The sequence below is a fragment of the Zeugodacus cucurbitae genome, chromosome 6, assembly GCF_028554725.1.
Source record: "Zeugodacus cucurbitae isolate PBARC_wt_2022May chromosome 6, idZeuCucr1.2, whole genome shotgun sequence".
Taxonomy (NCBI): domain Eukaryota; kingdom Metazoa; phylum Arthropoda; class Insecta; order Diptera; family Tephritidae; genus Zeugodacus; species Zeugodacus cucurbitae.
The window spans coordinates 70,499,474-70,517,497 of NC_071671.1; the positions used below are offsets into that span (position 1 = coordinate 70,499,474).

Sequence of the window (18,024 nt, forward strand, 5' to 3'; positions counted from 1 at the left end):
TATGTTTGTCGATTCGTTGGCATTCAATTTCGTGGCAAACGAAATAATTTTTCCTCGATCACAACAATGTACCGCAATTCCGCGCACCGCAATACAGTTATCTCCGCCACGCGCCACAACTACACTGTAAAGCATGCATGTGACAAGGAAAAAACTCAAACACACACACACACGCTCACATGCATAAATCTGCGTTTGTATTGCGCTGGCAGTGTCACCGCAACGAATTTATTGCACCTGATTTTCGAGTTGTGTTTTGGTTTTTAGCATGATTTTTTTATTTACGTGGATGTGTGCTGTATTCCACCATACTCCCATCAGTCGCCACAATGCTTCGTTGCTTTTCACCTGCTGCTAGACATAGCAACCGTGCGCTGACTTTGTTGTCGTTGTTGTTTGATTTTTGTTTGGCGCAAACGTGCTGTCGAAGCTGCACGAGGAAGCCAACGAGTTTTTGAGTTTATCACGAATTTATGTGTGTTTTGTTGAATTAAATGGAAATGAGGTGCACACAACGGTAATTAAATTAATGAGGTCGAAACGCGTGTGTTGTGGCTTGAGTGCGCGCGTGAAGAAGACTGTCAGCAGAATTAATTGGATAAGAATAGGAAAATTTGGCGTACAAAAGATTTGGATTTGTCTGCTTGAAAATTGGAAATTCTTCTTTAGATTATATTTTCTTTTGTACACACTTCAGCAAAAAATTCGATTCAGTTGGTCTTAATTGAATATAAGATTATGTAGACTAGAGATAAAGCACAAGCGAAAAACTCAATTGATTAGTAATAGTTTTTAGTTGCAGAAACCAATTTTGAATGGAAGCAGAAACCAATTTTTTCACACTTCAATTGCTTGCCATTACAACCAGTAGTTGGGTGTGGGCACATGCGATTTTATAAATAATTTATTGTGTCAAATTGATTTTGACAGTCTGAAAATCTGCGTACGATGTCACGATCATTTATATTCAACACTTGTAACAGAAACTTTCGCAACAACAACAACAAAGTCACACAAATTACTGTATACAACGCAACAGTGGGTATACAACGCAACACGGCGTATGAGTAACATACACCGCACTTTGATTGGCAGCGCTGAAAAGCGTCGCAAAAACTGTTTGCAAATGACTTTGTCAAATTTATTTTTGTTTACTTGATTTGTCAATTAATTCCACTCAATTTGCGAACAAACAGTGAAAAGAACAGTTAGGAGCACGAAGTAGAAATTAATGAATGTCACGCAAAAAGAAGGAAAACAAATCTCAATACAAAGCAGATGAGAATTGCACAGCGCAGCAGAAAATGAAAAAAAGAAGAAAAAAAGAAAAGTAAAAAATATATAATTTTACAATGGAAGTTTAGAGATATACTATTTCTAACTTGAATGTTCCATTATTATATGGAAATAACAATACTAGTCGCTGTATAATTATGCTAGAAATACATATGTCTTCAACGCCAATACGATGAGCCATTTTATTAAAAAAGCTATAATTTAAATATATGTGTGTGTGTGTGTTGGTTCTCTCGCCTACTTAAAACCATTTCAACTTGCGATCTGTGTCAGCGACATTGATTTAAACTTTTTGCGAATATGTGTCCTGCTCTTCGCTGTCACTGCCTTCTGCCTCTCCGTCTGTGGGGCAAAATAATGACCCACTTAAATAGAAATTACCCAATAAATATGGGAAAATGTGCGCATGCATCAACATATTTGGGCAATAAATTTTTATCACTCCGGTACAGCAATGCGGTCGCCGCTTGAGGCCGCCAGCCGCTCAAGGTGCTTCGCAAACTTCATGTATGTGGCAGTATAGCGGCGCAGTGTTTGTATGTATGTGTGTATGAATGTGTTTGTGTGGCAATGTGCATGTGCCTACTGTCTGTAATATATTGCTTTGCATACACGCTCAGACAGTTGTAAAAGTTTCGTTCTTTTTTCGGCGAATATATGAACTAAATTTTGTTGCCACCAAAGGAGACACACACATTCATGTATTGGAACATATAGAAATGTATGTAAAAATATGTGAATGTATGCGCTTTGGTAAATATTTTGGTGGAGCCTTGCGTTTGCCACCTCTTTTCCCATAGCATGCACAGGCCGTGCGAGGCTTCGTGCCAGACAGTCAGCGAGTATGCACTGTTACAAGCAATTCTTGTTTTTCTTTTTCTAATGATTTCGCTTGCTTGAGAATGCTTACAGTGACACAGTGACACATTTTTACGCTTTAAAAATTTAATTATTATTGAAATATGTATTTAAAAAAAAATAATAATATAATTATTATTCCGCCTAAAAGTGAGCTACTGTTTTAATTTAACTCGAGATTTCTTTATTTTATTGGCTTAAAAATACACTTCATTATAAAATAAATGTAATTTGCTGAGAATTACGCATATATTTGTTGTTGTTGTTGCAGCTGAAAAAGTTTTCCTCTATTATTTGGAGAAATACTATTGGGTTGCTTGTCCTTGAATGGGTAAAAATTCGTGTACTGTCTTGTGGATCGTTCTGGTCGTTAACACTGAAACAATTGATCCATAACATAATTCCCTGAGTTGCACGTATCTCTTTTAATATAAAAGTACCTGACAAAAATCACCGCAAAATTGCATTTTGTGACATAAATCACTCCCAGTTGCTTGTGCGGGTATGAACCTTGGTATATTGGATTGCACTTTAAGCTGCTAGCTGTTTGCTGCTTGAGATTTTTACAACGCCACATACAAACCACATACCAGCCACATGTGGTAGTAAAAGTGCGATCATAAGTGTAAGTCTTACATTATAAAATACATTTTTGTTTTTGGCTCGGCGGCTAAGCATGCAGGCGGTGTCACAAAACAAGTGCATTTTTATGTACAACGTGGCAGCGCGCAACCAGAACTAAGCGAATCACACAAATGTATGAACTACGCTTTTCAGAAGTGCAAGAATGTCTACACAATCTCATATGCATTTGTATGTGCGTGTGAGCATGCAAAATAACATTTTTCAGTTAGCGACTAGTTGTTGTTGTTAGCCAGTCGCGTTGCATGCATATTTCATTGCTGCGCATGTAAAACGCTGTTTGTATGTATATTTGTTGTTATTGTTGTTGCAGTTTTTTTTTATTTGCGCTGCGCCTGGCTGTAGGCCAAGTGCGATAAATTTGAAATATGCCAAGTTTAGCAGCGCGTAAGTAAACACGCGCTCTCACACACACACAGAGCAGCGGCAAATGCAAGTAAGCAAAATAGAAGAGAGTGAAGAAAAAAGATATTTTTTGTAAAATTGTGTTATGAAAATAAAAGTGTTATTCGCGTCGCTACATGCTTGCTTATTTGGGAACACGAAAATGAATTGCATGCTTTTAGGCGCATTCAGCTGTTCGTGGTATTACAGTGTTATTCTCATGGAATTTGGGGCAATTCGGGCTTTACAGAATTGAGTATAGATTTTAAGTGAACTTTGCAAGTAGAAATTGGCACACATTTGTTGGGCAGAAAATGGAATTTTGCGATTAGAAAACGGCTTAATTGATATATTTTTGGCATATGTGTGCGCAAAGTAGTAATATGGCAACTTAATGAATTTCAAATCGTTTCTTAAATTAATATAGATTAAAGCAGAGCTGCAAATGACCGAAAGTGCTCACCCGCAGTGAAAATAAAATAGATTGCTGTCATGCTCACTGCATAAAATTCTCATTTATTTATTCAATTTGAATATTTGTCGACAATTTTTGGTGAGAATGCGTGCTATACAGACAGGCAGACAGGGTGTCAGTCCCTATTACCTGCACAATAACAATAGCATGTCTGCTCACTTAGCAAAAAGCAACACGCCACTACAGTTAACAACAACAACACACTCACACAGACACAAACTGAAGCACTTTGGACAAAGAAGCGCCCTTTAGCTGTTTTCTATTTATTGTGAGTGTGCTTTGGCTAACATATTTTGTCAATTTTGCATATTAAAATTCATAACGACAACGTGACCTGAAATTGTCCGTTAGTTGAGCACACCTCTACCTTTGGCACGTCACAACAACAGCCAGCTGAGCGCTACGCTGTAGACATACACACACAGACAATGTTTCGAATGCGTGTTGCATGTTGATGTTGAGCGTGAGCATGAAGAGTAATGAAGAAAAATAAACTCACACCATATGGACCGTCTCACTTACAGCTCACACAGGCACAGGCACACATCCTCATATGATTACATATACCGTTATGGTACAGGTAAATGCGTTGTCAATAAGTAATTTATGCAAATCGGCTGCAATTCTCCAACTAAATTGAGTTTACGTATCAAATTTCTTTGCACATTACAACCACACGCACACACACACACATATACATATTAGCTTATGAACTCTTACATGTGTATGAATTTATAGTATATCCCAGCTGAGCTTACATATGTACATACTCGTAGTTGCTTACTATGACACCAAGTGTACCCCACGTCTGGTGCAGTAATCGAATTCTGTGTGAAATTTAAGCATTGAGTAAGGTGAAGTGGCACAAGCCACAAAGGGACACGAAAATTGAAATTAGAGTACTCGCTCGGCAGGAGTATGATTGAGCGAGGCGTAATCCTCACAAGCATTATTGGCTAAACAAGTTCATAAGGTGAATAATAACTAATAAAGTATACAAAAGGCATATTTACATCAAAATATTGTGCAATAAATACTCAGTTTTAAAATATTGCGCAATATGTTTCTTTTTTAAGTATTGTCCATTAATATATTTACTTCGAAATATTGTGCAATAAAATTTTAACTTCGAAATATTGTGCAATAAAATTTTTACTTCAGAATATTGTGCAATGATTTAACTTCAAAATCCATTTTTCAGAATTAGAGGTAGAGTACTTTGAACGAAATATAACTAATAAAGAGGAAAAAGGATATACTTCATTTAAAATATTGTGCAATAAAATAATAATATAAAATTATTGCGCAATAATTTAATTTCAGAGTATAATAGGTGAAATATTTTTGACGAAATATAACTTATATCTATACTTTATACCTTTATTAGGTATATTTACTTCAAAATATTGTGCAATATATTTGTGTACATCAAAATATTGTGCATTCATGTAACTTTATATCTGATTCATAAAATGGTCGGGCAGTAATTAAAAAATTGGTCGACGTCGATGCTTTACATATACACACTCAGTACTTTTAGTTAGCATAACCAGCAATATTTGTTAGACCATTCTTTCTGTATGAAAATAAAACTTATTTTTTAAATTGCAATAAATCTTATCTTTGCAATTATTTTTGAAATTGTTTCGAATGTAAAGTAATATTTTGCGCCAAACAAGTCCAATTAGAAAATAATTCCGAACGAAAAAGCAACAAGGAAAACACTTTCAATTATGTAATAAAAACGAATTATGGAAAATGCATTGTAAATTATAACAAAACTAGAAAATAAATCAAAAATATAGTTATTTTCCACAATAATTTCTCTACAATAGTTACATCAGCATTACTGCCCTGTTACTCACACGCCGTAGTTAAATCGATACAAACAAGCAGAAAACCGACAAATTGTGCTTCTTTAAACCACCTACAAAAGCATAAATAAATGAAATACAATGCAATGCATTCATAATGGCTGCTCAGACAGCTCGTCAGCAGCTGCCTGTTAAGTTTTTTCCAAGCTTCGAGCTTCACCGTAAGCGAGATAAAAGCTCGGATAAATGAGTTTCTTGTTACATGCTTGCTTCAATAAATTAAACAAAGGCAGGCATTCATGTGCATTCAGTACTCAGGCGAACTCTGTATTTATTTAACGGCAATTTATCTTTAAGTCAAGTAACACTCGGTTGAACACATAAGTTTACACTCAGACAACTTAACACACTTAACATACATACATTGCTATCTTTATACTTATACTCATACATTGATTTGCTTACGTAATTTTTCCAGTTGTAAATGTGTGAATTTAACTCATTTAACAAGCATGTCAATAAATAAATCAAAGGATGCATTGAAGTACTTTTCAGCTCGTTTATGACCGGTGAATTTACATCAACTCATTACATCATTCGCTGAAAACTTCAGGACCACTTGGCCCTGTTTTTCGAAAGCCTATTTACTTATACTTATTACTTTATCTCCGCGTCTTAATCGATTAATCAATATACAGATGAATTGTGGTTTTCGAGAAATTTAAACCATTTTTTGCCTAAAGAGTTCTTTCTTATTTCTTTTCTTGGTGTACCGATTTGACCCTCTTTTATCCATTTAAAGTACAAAAAAAATTATATAAAAAATTATAGATAATATGGAATTCTTCTTCAAGGACGGACATGATTTCATTTACTAAATTATAATGTTTGGTGAACATTATCCAAATTGCAAGTGCAATATGACATCTTTCAGTCAGTCAATAAGAGTAGTTGAAAAAACTTTTAAAGCTTTTGGGGCTTAAAATGTCATTATATGGAAATTAGGTTAGGCTGTGAGGAAACCTGTTTTGTTGGGAATGATAAGAAAATATAACTATAATGAAAATCATATTTCAAAAATGTTAAAACCATGCTTCAAGGCTTTTTGTATCACTGTAGAGAGCTTATTTACACGCACATATTATAAAACTATATTAGTACATAAGTAGAGGGAATGAAGAGGCAGCCACTTGACCTGATCAATTCAGACATGCGTCTCTTATGTACACGTATACACGTATGTATATAATATATTTATACAAATGTATTGGTGGTATACTTTCACAAGTCAAGTTCTATATTTAGTGACAGCCAAGCATCATGTTTATGGCTTTAAAATGAAATTTAAATATACATTCTCTAGGCTCTTATAAATAGCAAATATGTTACATAAAAGCATACCATACTTGATTGCCTGCCTTGATATGTATACTTTTAAAGCAATACCTTGGCTTAAAACACATACATACATACATATATACATATTTGAAAGAAAATTATATAAAATTTTAATACATATATCTATATATGAATATTTATTTGATTTGCGCTCAAGGTAAAAGCTTTGTTTTTCACCACAATGCAGCAATAAAATGCATATTTCTACTTATGCTTGTTACACACATATTTACTTGTGCATTTTGCATTTAAAATTTTTAAGGCCTTTATGTTGCATTGAATAAGAATTGGGAATTTGAGCAAAATATCTGTTTTCGTAGTAAACATTTATTTATTGCCAAACGATGAAATCAATAATGGATAGAGGTGCATTGTGGTCGAAATGAAAAAATATTTTGAATTTATTTTTTCTACATTTTTCTTTGTACTTCAATTATATAAGTTATTAATGAAACTAAGAAAACGTGCTTTTACTTACTAAAATATTTTTTCATAATTTTTATTGTCAAAATAAATTTTTTATTTATTTTTTCAAGTATTTTTTCCATAAATTGATTTCGAGTATTTTTCTTATCAGTCAATACATAGTTTTATAATGGATGGAATTTTATAATTGAAAAATATCATACGAATAACTTTTAACAGAGTGCTGTTAAATATACCAGTTTAGGAAACATAGAAACCCTAGATTCAACTTCTAATTAATTATGGTATATTGGTCTAAGGTCTGCAAAGCATTTTGACATTTTTTTCAAACTAATTTCGAAATATGCAGCAACTCCTACAGATTACAAAAAAAAAATACATAAATAATTAATTAATATTATGACATTTTCAAATTTCCCCTAGCAACAGCGAGAGCTCATAAAAGCTACACAATGTCCTATTAAAAATTGACATGTATGCATACATATGTTCACTGCAATTTTGTTGTTCATTGCTGTAAGTTTTATTACATCTAACGGTCACTTATGCAGATTACATGGCTTGCGCTCATATCACCGGTTTATATCTTGGCATATTTACTTTAAAGCTCAGGTGCGTATATGGCGAGTACTTACAAGAATATGCATTTCAATACAATAACAATAACAAAAATCAACGCAACAAAGCCAATGATGATTGTGCAGATTTAGCTGTTTACTTTGCTGCCCAAGGCCAGTATGAGCATGGAATTGGGTCAGCGGGGCGTATGATGAACGGACGATTTCTATTTGCTTTAAATAAACTCTTGCAGGAGTTGAGCCCGAAAGCCAAAACGGGGCTTTGCTGTGTGTTAAATTTGAAATTCATATGCTGCAAATGCATGCATAATTTACATAACTCAGCTTAACGGTAAGTTAAATTTAACCACAAGAGGATGTGAAGCAGCAGCTTGAGGTGACTAAGTGATAAATTTGTGGCGTAAAAGAAAATATTTAAAGGCATAATCTGCGTAAATATGGGATTAAAGAAATTTTGTAACATACATTTATTTTTAATAATTCAATACATTTTTGAGATGCTTTAAATACACTAAATTCCCGCAATGCAAATCTCTCAATTGTGTGTCTGCTTTCAGATTTAGGAAACAAATCCCTAAGGAATGAAGTTTGGCATATCAAAGTCGTCTATTTGCATTTTGCATTAGCGAAATTGCATAGCAGATTCATTTTTTTTTTGCTTGAAAATTTTCAGAGTTTTCTATATATACATACAAATGTGATGTTCTATATGTTCACATTTCTCTAAATATGCAGCTCTTATCAATTTTAAAATATTTTGAGAGAGCAACAAGTATAAAACTATTTTGCTCACAGTAAAGAAAGAAAGTCATATTTGCCAGTTCTCTTTCATATCTGCTGTACTTTGAGGAGCATCACAGTGTGACTAACTTGCTACTTAAGTAAATTGAAGGCCAAATGCATAGTAATTTGAAGTGCTCTGTTTGCATATAAATATAAATTGGTATAAACAACTTTAAATTCTTTATTAGAGTGCACTCCATATTATTTTTCTGAACGCATTATGCGCCATCAAATGCTTTATTTTAGAGTATAAAGTAAGAGTATTTGCGATACACCACCTTCGTTTAGAAAATTTGCCAAATATTTCACAGAACTAATATTTTAGTGAAATATCTTATTATGAACTCCTTTACAGTTACTTACCAATCACATTGAACGTGTATGACAGCGACATCTTCGGCTCTGTGTTAATTTGACACTCATAGATGCCAGAGTCGCGCTGTTGTGGGTATTTTATTTGCAGTGTCCAATTGCCAGAATTTTCAGGTCGTATTACCTAAAATGAAAAATATTCCTTAATAGTATCTTACTTTCTAGACAAACTTAATATCAAGCAATTGCAATGAAAAGACTTAGCAATTATTCAAAAACCCCAAACATTACACTTACGTTACCTGCCTATATTAAATTTAACTCAAGTTTCAAGTTTAGATTTTTCTGAATAATTATTTCGACTTTACAATTATTCATCAACTCCAGAAGTTAAACTCGAATTTGTTGCTAAAGTTCAACTCGAGTTTATAGCTTAGAGTATTAGAATACTTCTGCAGACTTAATAATTATTCATAAACTCCATACTTTAAAATTGAGTTTTTACTTAATTATAAATTTAACTCCTGTTCAAAGTTTAGGGTTTATAAATAATTTTTAGTCCACTCATTGAAGTTTGTACGAAACTCTGATTTTTCAGTACACTGGAACCAAATGTTTTCAATGACAAATTAGATTCGTATATAACTAAGGGTTAAAAACTGAGTTAAGCACGAGTTAGAGTTAGACTCGATGTGACCCCACTGTTAGATATTTCTTATAAATATATGTAACTTAAATTAATTGCAAATGACTCACCTGAAACCGCTGATCTGATGTGTAGGTCGTTGAACCCGCCGTTAAAATGTGTAAGTCACGTTTTCTTATCCAAGAGACCTGTAAATTAATAAAAATAGAAATTATAATTAATTATGATTTATCTCAGGTTCACAAATAATATATTTCAAGGACAAAAAGCAATTAAAAATGTCTTATTTTCACTTTTCATAACATTTACAATATTATTTTCAACTATCCAGTATTCAAATAGCAATTCCACCGAAATCTGCCCAGTCGTTAATTAGAAAATGAGAAAATAAATACATTTTTACAAATATGCCTCTAATTATTCTTCAGCATTTTTCAGGTATTCTCAACTGCCCAGAGTCGACATTGTTGAATTGCGGTTGTTGAATTGAGGTCATAAACAATATTTGCGAAACAACAACAAAAAGCAACAACAAACAATGATGCAAATTTCGACAGGCGAAGGTCAGCGAAGCAAAACAAAAGAAGGTGCCTACAAATCATTTGCTAGCTAATTTAAAAGCCACTGCTCAACGCTTTCAGTATCAGGCAGTGACTTGACTTTAGCCCTTGAAGCCCATAAAAAGCTCGGATTCATGAACAAAGTTGTGAACAAACATTAAATACAATTAAAATGTTATAAATACATTCCAGGGAAAGTTTCAAGGGAAAATATGCACGAAACCGCGCGTACCCTCTCCGCGAAGGCACTCCCAGCGTAAGTGTCAACGCCGTTAACAAAGAAGTAAGCAAACAAACAACAAACAAAACCAACAACAACAGAAAGCACTGAAGTACAACTAAAGCCTTTAAGTTTGTCGCATTGACGTGCCGACTCTGCCAGTCTTCGCACAACTCTTTCCGAAGTTTTCGACTGTTTCGGTCGCAATGATTCCCGCTTCGCTGGCGCAAAATGGCGCAATAACAACAACGGCAAGGGCAACAATAATTATGGTTACTGTCAGTGGAAGAAGCGCACCCAACTCCAATTGTAGGCAAGGCCATCGTCGGCGCCCAGCGAAATGGCAACCCTAATAAAGGCGACGCTGCAAACAACAGACCAACAAGAGAAGAAGGGGAAAAAAGCAAACCGAGTCAAAGCAACCCTTCAAGTGTCAAAACAGCGCAAGCAAATAAATAACACGAGAAAAGAACTCGCAACTGACTTAACAGCTCAATTGAAGCGGCGTCAGCGAGCGCCGCAAATAAACGAAACAAAACCAAAGGCAAAAGCAACAATAACAACAGCGCCTTTGCACAAAGTCAAGCGAGTTCGCAACCCAGCTCAAACTTGTACCGCTCTCCCCTTTTGCTTTGTTGTTTTTTTTTTTTGTTTTTTCTGTTTTAATGTTTACATGATAAAGTTGCTTCACAACTTTTGCGACACATTTGGTTTCTCCGCAACATCAAGTTAACTGCGTCAAAGGCAAGAGCTTTTCGCGCAAAGGTAACTTTGAATTAAAAAATTTTCTATTTTCATTTTTGTTGTATTTTTTGTGTACTTTGTAATGTCCTGTTGGAGCGTGTTTGTTTGTTGGCTTCCATTTTAACCTTTCAAAATTGGTTTTCTGTTGTTGCGATCGGTGAGTGGTGAGTGTGCCACAAAAGGCTGAGCAGAACAATAGCGTCGGCAACAATGGCAAAGCACTAAACAAATACATTATATAGTAGAATAACAGAAAGTTTAAATTATGATAAACGCTGGCAGCAAAGGATCCAGCCGCATGCATCGACTCACAACAACAAAAAGAAAAAAAAAACGAACATTTTAATTTCATTCGAAATATTTGGTATTCATTTTCATTGATTTTTGGGCAATAGCGAAAGTGGAATGCACTGAGAAAAACTGTGTGGGAGACCAGTTTCTTTAAATGCAATCGGCGAATCTTCAGACCAACTATTCGGTTACTCACCAATTTATTGTTTCTAAAGTAATATCTTCACAGGAAGCTTATTTGAAGACCGAAATTACTTGCTTTTGAGAGAACTAGTCCATATGGCTCTACTTTCAGAGTACACCTGAATTCCTGGTTCAACACAGGGTTCTATAACATATTTTTATAGGTTTTATGACGAAATTATGCTGCAGAGTCATCACCAATATCAGATCTATATACTTTAAGTATGAACCAAGGGCTTTCGAAAGCTTGCAAAAGTTTTTTGAGCTTTCAAAAGCTTTTTAAGATTTCGACGGCTCTTTTTATCAGATTCCTTTAATTAGTTTCAATTTCATTCCTAATTGCATATCTCCATTTATACTGTTAACAACATTTTAATTTTTTAGTATTTTTACAGTGTACCCTATAACCCAAAGCGCTGAATAATCCCTTGCCCAAGTTTAGCATGTGAGCTTATATACTGTGTGTGTTTGCTTAAAATACAATGCCGAAAGTTATGAAAATTGCATTTCGTTTTCAAGCCCGAGCGCCTGCCTGCCTTCTGGCCGCGCTCCTGCCGCCGCCTCGACGCTAAATTAATTTTGTGCCTTTTCTGTCTGTGGCTATGATTGTTCCCCATTCGCACATTGTTAAGATTTATTTAATGACTTTAGTTTGCTAGCATTTAGTGAATGGCGAATTTGTTGGCTTTTATTGTTCTGTTGGCATTCAATTTTAATTACGTGCGCAAAAGTTATGCAATTTTTTGAAAATTATATACAACAAAAATACATATGTATATACAAAAGCATACATATGTACCTACAAATAAGTGTATATGCTTTTAATTCCAGTGACATTTCAATGTCGAAATTAACGGGAAGCAAATGAATGAAGTACAATTAATGGAGATGTTAAGGAAATGGCTCCCTTGTACACATAACGGTTGAGCTAACATAACAAATGATTTTTATTTTAAATCCTACCCAACAACTGCTTGACCTTTATCACTTTTTTACAATTTAATTTTCACACGATTTCACACATATAAACCCATATTCTTTGTACTAATTTATTAAAGCGCGCTTTCTCGCAATCCCAATGTTGTCAACAATCGGCTCTTAATGAGCTTAATTTCCTCGCCATTGAACTGCAACTGTCGCCGCTACGCGTCGGCCGAAGGGAAAAAACTGAAAAGCACGCAGAAAAAGGATAATTTTTAAGTGATCCCATGCAGGCTGACCCGACACATATGTGCGCATCGTGACAATCAGGCAAAGCAAAGCAAGGCGAGAAAAAGTTAAAAATACAACAAAAAAAAAAAATGGCGCGTGAATTTCACACTTTTCACTCGCTTTGTCTCATCGACCTCTGGCCCACCTTCTGCCCTTAATTGCTTACATTTGTGCTAAAATAAACGGAAAAACTGGCACGTAATGCGTGAAAATAAATCCATTTGGGAGCAATGAGGACTTAAGCAATGTGAAACTCTGCCCCTTGAAGCTTATTGTGATTACTTCCTCGCACAGTGGTTCTTTTCTGACGAAATACTCCATAAAATAGTGGATGCCATTCACTTGTACCAAAATAGAACTCGCTTTGAAATGCCTAGAATATGCAATTCCACAGCAATTCTTTAAAGACCCCCGAAATCTGAGTCCTATCCGAAATCGGTTCCATTGATTCAGTAACCCCTGAAAGTTCTAGGAGAGTTCACATCCGGTGGCAGAAAAAAGCGAGAAAATGTAGTTTAAAGTATTCTGAGACCTATTGCCGCAGAGCAGTTAGTCTTCTACTTTCTTTTAGTCTCTTTTTTAACTCGCTAGGGGCTTTGAACGGCTGAGCAGCAAATTGAAGACGCCAAAGCGATTGTGGCCAATATAAAACCGTTTCGTCATAACGTTCGTTATTGACACGCCTTTCAGGCCGGCACTGACATTCAAAATGCCAGATGAATAATCAGCGGCAGTGGCCTGTACCTCTATTCTCTGTGAAAAAAAACAACATATTAAACAAATGCTTTTGGTGGATGCTACAAATTAAGCAAAAACGAAAAAAAACTCTGTGTAATAAATTAACATTTCAAATATATTTGCTTCCGCGCCAAGCAGACAAGTTAGCTCAATGTAGATGCTTTATCGCTTACGCACAACAACAACTCAACCCAAAGTCGTCTTCCACCATATTGTCTACAAGCCCACTCGCCGGTGTTTAAATCCTTGTTCTAATGCCAACGAAGACTCCTTCAATTTGTCTTGTTTTTTTGTTCACTTTCGCCCTTTCTGCGAAACTTAAACTTATTATGTTAATTTAACGGTATTTGCGTATAACAACAACAAAGACGAGCGAGTGGAAAAAAAGTGAAAAGTTAACGGCCACAAGCCGTTAGGTAAGTTTAATCGCAATTGAAAGCTTACTTGAACTCAAAGGGTCCGTGCCGGCAGCTAAGAAATTAGAAAAAACGCGCTGAACAAGTGTTTTCACTCTTGTTTTGCTTTCCGCCCCGCTTTCCGCAATCTCAACACGTTGTTGTTGTGTTTTGCCTTTTCTGTGGAGGAGCACAAAGCGGCGCGAAAAGGAAAACAATGCGAACCCTTGCATTTTCACATGCTTTCACTCACTTAAATGTAATCACTTGACGCAATTACGAGCGCAGCGGGGTTTGAGTGAAGCAAAGCAAAAAATGCTTGGATTTTCCCGTTTGTAGGGGCTTCGCTTGAAATGGACACCCATCGTAAAAGTCCATTTTAGAGAATGCATGCGCTGTTTACTGAAGTGAGAGAATGCAAAAAATGAAAATCTGAAAAGTGCTGTTAGACCTAGAAGCAAATTTAAATGTATACATATTTTTGCACAATAATGTCGGGGTCTGGTGTCAATACCAGGTCTCAATTACTTCCATAAAAACTCTCTTATGTAGAGTTCGAAAATGGTTTCCTTTAAGAGAAACGTTCTACAGCAAATTTTGAAGTTTAACCGAGCTTCTCAAACTTATAATGGATATCGCCGTAATTTTTGGACCCAAAAGGTAATAAAAGTTCAAGAAGTCATGCCAATATCTTCACAATAGTTATTGTATATAAGGAAGTCTTCTGGATGTTACTGTAGACTTTAAAGTTGGAGAGGAAGAGGAGTAAACGAATGGTGATAATTTCACAATAAATACAGCCGACGATAGAATGTATCTTTTCCGTTAGCACGAAGAACAAATTGGGGATTTTATAATTACTTTTAAATATATAAGCTTTGAAGTTTCTTCTTCTTCTTGACTGGTGTAGAAACCGCTTACGCGATAATAGTCGAGTCCACAACAGCGCGCCACGCATCTCTCCTTTTGGCAGTTTGGCGATAATTGGTAACACCAAGTGAAGACAGGTCCTTCTCCACCTGGTCCATCCCTCGGAGTGGGGGTCTCCCTCTTCATCGGCTTCCACCAGCGGGTCCTGCATCGAAAACTTTCAGAGCTGGGGCACTTTCGTCCATTCGAACAACATGACCCAGCCAGCGTAGCCATTGTCTTTTTATTCGCTGGACTATGTCAATGTCTTCGAACAACACATACAGCTCATCATTCCATCTTCTGCGGTATTCGCCGTTGCCAATGTTTAAGGGACCATAAATCTTCCGCAAAACCTTTCTCTCGAAAACTCCTAGTGCCGTCTCATCGGCATCGTCCACGCTTCTGCACCATAAAGTAGGACGGGAATGTAGGGGGACTTGTAGAGTTTAGTTTTTGTTCGTCGAGAGAGGGAAGCTTTGAAGTTTAACCTCATCTAATTCATACGAACGAACACTTTTAATCTCAATTTTCTCCATCCTTGACCACCATCAACTATGAGAACGTTAACTAATAGCAGAAGAACATTTCTATTGCTTAACATTATACGAAGCTAACATGAACTCAAACACCACTCGAACCCACATAGAGCGGTCTATGCTCGCAAGGATGAGCAACTCGGTGCGCCAAGTCTCGGTCGCACTTAAGACATAAACAAAGTTTTGCAAACTATAAAACACCGTAAAAGATTTTAATATTTCATTAAAATCCGAAAGTGAAAAGTTTTACTCGCCACACCACCCTGCAGCTGGGCAGCCTGCCTGTGCTGTGATGCTGTGTGAACGGAAGCGTTAAAAACGAGCCGTCGTCCAACGAAGCGGCATAATGAAGCGCCTTCTCGGTCGGAAGGTGTGACTTTGCCAAGCAGCCTATTTCCCCCTCTCTCTCTCTGTATGTGTGTGTTTGTGTGGGTCATGTCAGCTGTGTGAGTTGAGGTGTGGTGCTGTATTCCCCCGTTGGTTATACAAGAAAACTTTTACTTGTGAACAATTTAATAAGGTTTTTAGGTTTAAATAAATTCTACAGTAGTTTCACTTTACACTGTGTAACAGAATTTTATTATCGCCGGTAATTTTTCATGTCACGACAACGGCCAACCCCCTGACCCCCACAAACCGCTCTGTGTAGTAAGTGAATCACTTGCACTTTGAGTTCTTGCCGCTGGTGTGGATATCGCAAAGGTGCTGCTGTTTCGGTATTTCGGTGGTCCTAAGCTGTGGCGTATCGCCATCGTATGGTGGTTCTGCTATTAATACCGAGAAGTACGACACTCTTGTAGTTGCTTGCCAAGGATTAGTTTAAGTGGTTGCGTACAGCTTCGCTCTGCTGCTGCGACGTGCACAGCTGGTCGAAAGGGCTGGCCTCCAATAGGTTGGGCGATGTTTTGCCGAAAATGCATTAAAACTTTGTCGATGTTCGAGTGCCTCAAGTGGCTACACTAACAACGGCAAAAAATGAGTATGGTAATCACCGAAGGCCAGTGATAGCTTCCCTTCTGCCAATCACACGCGCTTTGCTGGCTTACAGCAGACATGTGGAGATTTGTCTAAAAACATTCACATACATATAAAGCATACCGTTATATATGTGTGACCTGCTTGATCGATTTGGTGTCCGAATTAATTAAATTTTCTGTAAAATAAATGAAACCATACTTGGAAAGTTATACAATATATTTACATATGTAGTACAAATTTTATTCCTTTTTGGATTATTGATTAAAGCTTTTACGCAGTCGTAGTCCTTCTGGGTGTGTGTAATATTTTCAAATACTTTAATAGGCTTTGTAGCATAGCTGTGGCCCTTCTCATATCTTTAAAGCGCACACATTTCTGTGCACTCATCTTAAAAGCTTTCATCGTCCAATACCGTTAGAAAACAAGCAGCAAATTAAATTAGAATTAAGAAATCATGGAAATTTTTCAAACTCTGCAATTTGTTGATAGCAGTTGACCTTAGCCATCGGCCATCAGCACTCTTACCGCTACATTTTGCAAATAATTTCCAAACGCCTTCCCTTTCCCTTCCCTTGCGTAACAGTGGTGGTGCACCATTTACCGTTTGCTGCAGGGAAAATATAAATATTTGTTTAACTTTTAGTTCATCAAATTCTCGGAAATATTATGCTTTCCTCTCTGTGTTTTTGATTTAAACAGCCTTCAATGGCCTTCGTACTGCTTGGTCACTTGGGAGTGGGGTGAAGGAATGTGTGTGCGTGTGTTGACAGGAACAGCCATTAACTTTATGACTTCAGTATCAATGGCAACCAGCTCGTCACAACTAGCCATTTTCATAATTATATAATTTTCCTAAGAATTACATAATTGTATGTCATTTGATATGACAGCAATTTGTGGCAAATTTAAAGATGGGCGATGACATTGCGGAGTTCTGGGCATAAATTTATTCAGAAATTAAAAAAATAACTAAAATATTTTGGAGCTTGGAACTACAGTTGAAATTCCATAGCTCGAACTTCTATTACTCGAACTCCTGAATTTACAATAGAAGTCAAATTTCATAAAAATTTCCTTCCATAACCGGAAGTCTCTCTAACTCGAAGTTTTTTGTGGATTCTGGTGATTCGAGTTAGGTGAGTTCAACTGTATTTACAACGAGTATTCATGTGCACGAAGTAACAACTGTACACAGTTATAATTTATGGACAGAAGTGGTCAATTATTCTCATTCCTTCGTTGCAAAAGTGTGAGTTCAAGAGGGAACAAGGTAATTCTCCACTTGTTCTCAGGCTTTTTTGCGGCCGGAGCGTAAATTGAACGATTATTTGATGTATTTAAAGCGATAGTAACTTCAGGTTGTTGCAAACGGCTGCAAGAATTGGAAGCCAAGACACCATTCATGTCTTAAAATAGCCATTATTTAAGGTAGCATGTACCCAGTAGGAAAAATTTCTTTGAAGTGAGGAAACACAATTTTTTTGGTACAGCATTAAAAACAGCCAAGAAGAATACAAATTATTTACTCATACTAGAAAAGTCAGATTCTTTCACACATTCAGAATTTCCTACAGGGTTATCACAAGAAATTTCGTATTCATTTGCAATCGCTTTGCAGCAAACTTTGTCCGAATTCCTAGTCT

General features: G+C 36.1%; 1 protein-coding gene across 1 annotated transcript in view; it reads right to left on the bottom strand.

Annotated features, from left to right (window-relative positions):
* Positions 1-18,024, bottom strand: part of LOC105221240 (zwei Ig domain protein zig-8) — a 127,719-nt gene that overhangs the window by 22,409 nt on the left and 87,286 nt on the right. The window contains exons 3-4 of the mRNA XM_011198037.3: positions 9,723-9,800; positions 9,018-9,150 (exon numbers count right to left, since the gene is read on the bottom strand). Of these exons, the coding sequence (XP_011196339.1) occupies positions 9,018-9,150; positions 9,723-9,800 (211 nt within the window). The remainder of the gene's footprint in view (positions 1-9,017; positions 9,151-9,722; positions 9,801-18,024) is intronic.